The sequence below is a fragment of the Triturus cristatus genome, chromosome 6, assembly GCF_964204655.1.
Source record: "Triturus cristatus chromosome 6, aTriCri1.1, whole genome shotgun sequence".
Classification (NCBI taxonomy): Eukaryota; Metazoa; Chordata; class Amphibia; order Caudata; family Salamandridae; genus Triturus; species Triturus cristatus.
In genome coordinates this window covers 604,889,302-604,896,480 of record NC_140589.1, presented here as the reverse complement: position 1 = coordinate 604,896,480, position 7,179 = coordinate 604,889,302, and the positions used below count along the sequence as shown (strand labels likewise).

The 7,179-nt window shown below is 43.8% G+C and overlaps 1 protein-coding gene across 5 annotated transcripts in view; it reads left to right on the top strand.

Moving 5' to 3' along the window:
• The first annotated feature begins 938 nt into the window (after positions 1-938).
• Positions 939-7,179, top strand: part of SNX14 (sorting nexin 14) — a 609,680-nt gene continuing 603,439 nt past the window's right edge. For all 5 annotated transcript variants that reach the window (XM_085611049.1, XM_085611048.1, XM_085611046.1 and 2 more), the window contains exon 1: positions 939-1,216. In XM_085611049.1, coding sequence (XP_085467175.1) covers positions 1,050-1,216 — 167 coding nt within the window. In that variant the 5' untranslated portion in view covers positions 939-1,049. The remainder of the gene's footprint in view (positions 1,217-7,179) is intronic.

Genomic DNA, 7,179 nt, shown 5'->3' with positions numbered 1-7,179 from the left:
ATGGAAAAAAGGATGAATAGATGAGTGAAAGGATAAATGGATGAGAGAAAGGATGGATGAGTGATAGGGTCAATGGATGGATTCATGAGTGGATGAGTAGATGGATGGGCGGGTGGATGGAAGGAAGGATGGCTAAGTGAAAGGGTCGATGGAGAGAGAAAGGGAGGATGGATGGATGACTGAAAGGGTGGAAGGATGAGAGACTGGGTGGATGGATGGATGAGTAAGTGAAAGGATGGCTGGATGGGTGAAAGGGTAAATGGCTGGATGGATGGATGAGTGAATGGATGGATGGGTAGAAGAGTGGATGGATGAGTGTACAGATGGATAGGGTGAAAGGATGGATGGATGGATAATGGATAGATGAGTGAAAGGATGGATGAAGGGATGGATGAGTGAAATGATAGATGGAAGGATACATGATGGATAGGTTTGCAAATGGTTGAATATGTTTGGATATGGCTGGGCTTACTTATATACTATTGCGCGACCTCCTCTGATTTGTTTGTAAAACTTACCTATTGTCCTGAAGTTTTGTCCTGAATTTTGACCTCCTGTCCTGAATTTGTGTCCTGAATTTTGACCCTTTGTCCTGAATTTTTACACTCACCGTCCTGAATTTGCACCAGTGCAAGTTGGTCTCCCAAGTTGAGAATATATTTCAGTAGCGCCCAACTTCTTGGGAGAGTACAGGGAGCTCGACCCTGCGAAAAGACTGTATACGCCGTTTACGGAGTGTACAACGATTGCCAAGATGTGACGTGAGCTGTTACACGCTATACAATGCCTATTCTGTTAGCCATCGAATCGAGGTTGTAAAAAGTAGTTTGCTGTTGATGAAAATGGCAATAAAACCGAAGAAACATAAAAGAAGGCACGCACAAAGATGGCTGCGATTCATTGAATACTATGCTAGTCCTTCTTCACTTTCACTGGCCGGAATAGCCGCGTCAGGAATATGGGGAGGTAGAGTGGTTTGAAAGGGGCTGTGTCAAAACACCTTCAACACTTGGTCGGCTGCAGGCTGCGGGCTCAAGTGACCCGGCCCGATGTCGGGGACACACGAGTCCCCAACACGGGGGACAGCTCTGAAAGAGCTTCGGGAAAAGCTGAAGCAAAGGCTACGCGTAGACGCTATCAGGGAAGCGTGCCGCCAGTATCCAGTGTTCTGCTGCATTCTCTTCTTCTTGGCACTCTCTACGCTCCTCCTCAATAGGTAGGTGGTATGTGTGATGCTCTGAAAACTCTATAAAAGATTCTGATCCGGCTTTAGAGGTATGGTCGTTGGCTCTTCTCCCCTGCTTACAATAAAAACATGTAGAGTACCAATACCGGGCATGTAAACTGGACACCTTAATAACAGTGGCCATGATGGAGTCAGGCAGCTCATTGGTGGTTTATGATTGGCCCACGAGTTAATCCAATAGAGGAACTGCGTTGTCTGACCCCCCTCTCATCATCTCATTGGACCACGCGGCAGAACTGGGCGTTTGTCGCACTGTGTATCTGTCATCTTTGAATGTTCATGTTTATACATTTTGGTATATTTTACGACGAGTTTTCTATAGCGTGCTTCTATTATGTACATTGGTGTGCGTCCCACCATTATACTGGAATGCCCCTGGAAGACAGTCACTGGGTTGGAACGTGCAAGCAAGGAGGATACTTTTCTACGTTTGCTTTAGAGACTAGTATAACATCAGGGCTTCGGTGTGTCGAGCCTTGGGGTGATGGTAGTATTATTACTTGTACGATCACGCCGGCTGTGTACACCAAATTGCACATGCTACACCTTCTGAATCACTAACTGCTTTCACTTAAAACGAAAGCAGTGCGGCTGTAGAGCGCTGTTTCTGTGCGCTTGGTGGACCGATGGACTGATGTGCTTTGTTTTGAGGTGCTTTGTTTACAGAAAACGTTGATATAGTGATCTATTTCAAATCTTAATCTTACCTAACAGGAATACTTAGTATAATGACGCCGAGTACAGGGCAAACCAAGAACGTGTCTAACATTATAATTACTATGTATTCTCAGGAACACATATTTATGCTTAGCTTAGTCTTCATCTGTGAGGGATAAAGCCAATAATTGTGTTATCCGCGATCCAAGTTATCTATGTTTAATAAAGTGTATGTGTATGCTTGGGGAAATTTTGGTTTCTTGTTCGAGATGTTATACCCCTGAGAGCCGGTATGAGAGCGTTCAAATTATCAGGACCAAGCAAATAGAATGGAAGGAAATGAGATGTGCACAGGAACGGTTAGCTTTTACTAGAAGGTGAAAGTTAGTTTAATGTATGACACTGTATCTGGATATTACCTAATATAGGGCAAGATAGTTCATGGGTCGCTTATTGGTTTAGACACAATAGTGAGGGGTTTAAATAATGTTTAGTTGATGAATGGCCAGTTTACAACCTTTACCTAGAGCTAAGATTTCAGCTAAGGAGGCACAAAATAACACAGGTGCCAAAGTATTGTGACACGAGCTTCTTTCATATTGCGTTTTATTCTTTATCTATGCCTTACACTAACCATCAGAATTGTTAGAGCAGATTTATTAATTAAAATTATGTTTCATTAGCAGTCGTTTTAAGTTAACGTCACTAAACCTTGAGTTGACATTTACAGACTCCCTCTACTGACATGCACATTTGTAATTACGAAAAGAATGATGTTTTATTCTTCATGTTCGAAAGGCCTGCTGGAGTTCTTTTCCATTAGCAGAAATGGGATTTATTTTGTGGTGTGCTGAAATGAAATGTCATTTCTTTTGTAGCTTTGGAAGAAGATGTGTCCTATCTGGACTTTTCTTGCAACAAATCAAGGACTTTTACTGGTCCTGTGGATGATTCTTACCCAGCGAAAATCACATTACTCTCTGGCATTTAACATCTTCACCTAGTTGGAGTGACAAGGGGAGGGTGATAATCTCTTTAGGGTGTGGTTCTGCATAATTGTGTTTTAGGCTGTTTCTTTTTTTTTCTCCATGTAAATATGCAGAACGTAACAGCTCCACTCTTCTTCCTTTCTTCTGTGGGTGATCCAATAGTTCAGTGGCAAAGGTGGAAGAAAGTTTTCACACACTATGCTGGGATGTGTGGGACTTCCCTGGGAGCGGAGAGAAAAATGTTGTGATTTATGCCCTGCATGGCCCAGCGGGACAAGAAGTGTTGGAGCACTTGCCAGAATTATCTTCTGAGGATGCCAATGACCTCCATGAATATTAAGTGTCTAAAAAAAAAAAAAACTTGCATTACTTGCCACAAATCTGCCCTTTTTTTTGAAACACTGTCGTTTTGGTTGTAGGATGCTACATGTGGGAGAGTCGGTTGAGACTTCTATAACGGCAATGCAAAAACTAGCAGCCATGTGCAATTTTGGCACAGCAACCGATGATGAGGTTACGCTATCCGTTCATGTTAAGCTGCATACTTGATAAGGCAAGGGAAGCTCTCTGGTTGAAGGACAACCCTACTCTCTCTGAGGTGTTGACAACTGCTAAAACCTGTGAGCATTCCCTGGCATGTGTCAAGGTCGTATTCAATCATAAGTCAGGGGACGAAAGGAAAGAAGCAGTGCATGTGGGGAAAACAAAGAGTATCCTGCTGCTTCAGGGAAGCAACATGAGAAGGTGGTGAAGATACCTGGAATCACGTGTTTCAGATATGGCAATAGTGGGCATGTTTCAAAGAATGTCCGGGTTGGAAAGCCTTATGCAAAACCTGTGGTAAAAAGGGTCACTTTATGTCTTGGTGCAGGTCTGGAAAGAGTATGAAGAAAGTGGGAGAAGTAATTTATGACTCTGATTCACAGTGTGAGGAAATTGTTTTACAAATAGGAACTGGGGAATGTGATGGACAGTCCAGGTAAACTGTTCCACTGTAAATATGCCTTTTGACTCTGTGGCCAAAATAACACTAATTCCAGAAAATTATGCGAGGAATGTTTAAAAGATTCAATTGCTTTAAGGAAGCAAAATATAAAGCCCAAAGCATATGGTGGGCTGCCCATCAAGCTTATGGGCTACTTTTGGGGAACAATTGAGTTTTGCGACAGGTTGATCTCTGCTAAGTCATGTAGGGGTGACTCTTTAATTAGCTGGGTTCACCAAACCGCTCTAGTTGTATTTTTAGACCCGAATAAAACTCAGTCAGTAAAACTATAAGATGGCTGGGTCACGAAGGAGAACAACACTGTTGAAAGTAGAATGTTCATATGAATCTGTTAATTATGGAGCACTTGTCCCTGAGGTATTCCAAAAGGAATTAGGCCATCTATAAAACTATGTGCATCGTATAAGGCTAAAACCGGGGGTGGATCCCAAGACTGGCAAACTAAAGTGTTCCTTTAATGGTAAAGGAGGCTATGAAGGATGAACTGGATACATTCCAGAGGAGTGGTGTGATTCAAGAAGTAGAGGCGACCTAATGGCTGTCTCTTGTGGTCATAACAAAAGCAAATGGAGAAGCTAGATATGAGAGAATTATACAAAGCAGTGGTGGCAGATCGCTATCCCTTGCCCAATATCACAGTGAAGTGCTGTTTGGAAGGTGCCAAGTATTTCACCTCATTGTAACTCACATCAGCATACCATAAAAATATTGTTGCATCCCCAATCACAGGAATTAACATCGTTTATTACACTCTTCAGCACTTACAAATACATGCAGAAGCCTTTTGGCTTGATTTCTGCTTCGGCTGTCTTCCAAAGGGCCATGAAGAATGTCTTGCAGGGCGTTGATGGGGTGAAAGTATATCAAGATGATGTATTGGTGTATGGCAGGACTCGGAAGGAACATTATGCCATGGTTTGTGGGGTGTCGAGGAGACTGAGTGTTAGTGGCTTGACACTGAAACTTGAAGAAGTGCAGGTTCAAGGTCACAGAGAGAGAATACCTTGGACATCTTATAACCGCTGACTGTATTTGCCCCAAAAGAAGCCTGGTTCCTTGCGATCAAAGAGATGCCAAGTTCCACTTCTAAGGAAGAGTTCGTCAATTTTTTGGGAACTGTGGATTTTATAGTAAATTCATACCTGATTTTGCCAAGAGATGTAGAAACATGAGGCAGGTGCTGAGAAGGGGAGTGGAGTTAATGTAGACGGAAGAGTGTGTGAAGGAATTTGAGAAGGTCAAAGAAAATCTGTCAAAAGCATCTAACCTATATAGTTTTGAACCAGGTACAAAAACCATTTTAATAACAGATGCTAGCGCGAAGGGGTTAGGAGCAGTGCTGGAAGAGGAATCTGCAGGCAAAGTGAGAACTATTTAGGTTTTATCTAGGACATTACGTGAATCTGAAGCAATTTGTTCTGTTTTAGAGAACGAGGCTAAGGCAGTTTATTGGGCGGTGACTAATCTAAACAAGTTCTTCCGGGGCAGTTTTTTAGCAGTAAGAACAAACCACAAAACTTTGGAAGAGGCTTTTTACAAAAAAGGATTGATGCCATTTCCAGCAGGATTAGAAGGTGGGTAGTAGCATTTCAGGAGTTTGATTTTGTGGTGAATTACGTACCCGGAGTTATGAATACTATTACTGATTATTCCTCCAGGTTGTGGGGACCCAGTCGAGAGGCAGACGTGAATTTTGAGGATGAATTTGGTGATGAAACAGTGAAGGTCTGCGTGATATCAGAAGGAATCATTCAGTAGAATGAATGGAGAAGGGAACAGATGAATGATGCACAGTTACAAGAGGTACTTTGTAGGTAGAAGGAAGGCTGGTCTTACTGGGCTAGTGTGTGTGAAGGGATGAAAGGTTTTTCATAGGTGAAGGATGAACTCTTGTTGGAAAATGGTCTAATAAGGAGAAGGGTTAATTCCACCGGAAAAAGTAAGGATGTGACTTATTGAAAATGCTCATCAGAGTCATTCAGGGATATCCAAGACGAAGGAGAGGGTGCAAATGAATTATTGTTGGCCAGGCATGGATTTGTTGATTGAGAGGGTGGTACGTTCCAGCGCAGAAATTGGAACAAGATCTCTGATGACCAGCTCACCGCCGCCCTCTGGAGCTACGCTCCCACCGCCACCCGCACCCTACACAACTGGATCACCGAATGCGCCATCACTATTGCCCCCCTCAAGAAACCTTCCAACCCTCACGCCAAGAAAGCCAGCTGGTTCTCCACCGAACTTCGGGAATCTAAGCGCACCTGCAGACATTTCGAAAAGCTATGGAGGAACTCCAAAACCCCAGCAGACCTTGACAACTTCAAATCAGCCACCACCACTCACGACAAACACATCAGATACTCAAAGAAGAAAGCACTCCAGGACAGAATCTCCTCCCACGCACACAACAGCAAGGAACTTTTCGGCATCATCAAAGAGTTCGCCCTACCCAACAGCAAGATGACCAACATCCCACTCTCCTAGGACCTCTGCAACGACTCGGTGCCTTCTTCCACCACAAAATCAACACCATCTATGGCAACTTCAACGACAACATCCTCCACATGGAACCCTCACCCACCGTTCCTGACACTGGGCAGCTGGACCGCCCTCAGCATCGAAGACACCCTAAAGACTATGAAGACCACCCACTGCGGGACCCCAACAGACTCCTACCCCCACCACATCTACCACAGAGCCGCTGACATCATCGCCCAAGCTTTTTTTTAAGTTTTATTTTTTAAAATATTTTTATTGGCATTTTGTATGAAATTACAAATAATAACACAATTAAACAGCAGTACAGTGCTTAACAATCGGTCGGTCAGCTATTCAAGGATATCAGCATATATTACATATCATTATTATACCTCCACAACACTTTGTGCGTGATACAGTCCAGTAGTTTACTCCGCAAACTGTATATTTACATGTCTAGGCAAACAAAGCAGAAGAAGGAAAAATATGTCTTATAATCACTGTAACAGGAAACCCTCACCCAATGGCCCAGCACAGACCAGAGTCCGCAACCTAGCGATGCTCCTCTTGGGGGTCGTCTGCATCCGCAGAACTCAACCAGGTCACAAACGGGCCCCAAGGGCGAGACTGCGTAGGCATTAGCTCCCAGAAGCCTGCCAATTGGACCCTACAGTAGGTAACGTCCCAGACCCACTCCTTTGTTGTCGGGGCGGGGGGGGGATGCAGCGCCCCAGTGGAGGGCCACCTGTCGCTTAGCCATCCGCAGTAGCATAGCTGGTAATTTCCTCTACTTCGGTGGTATA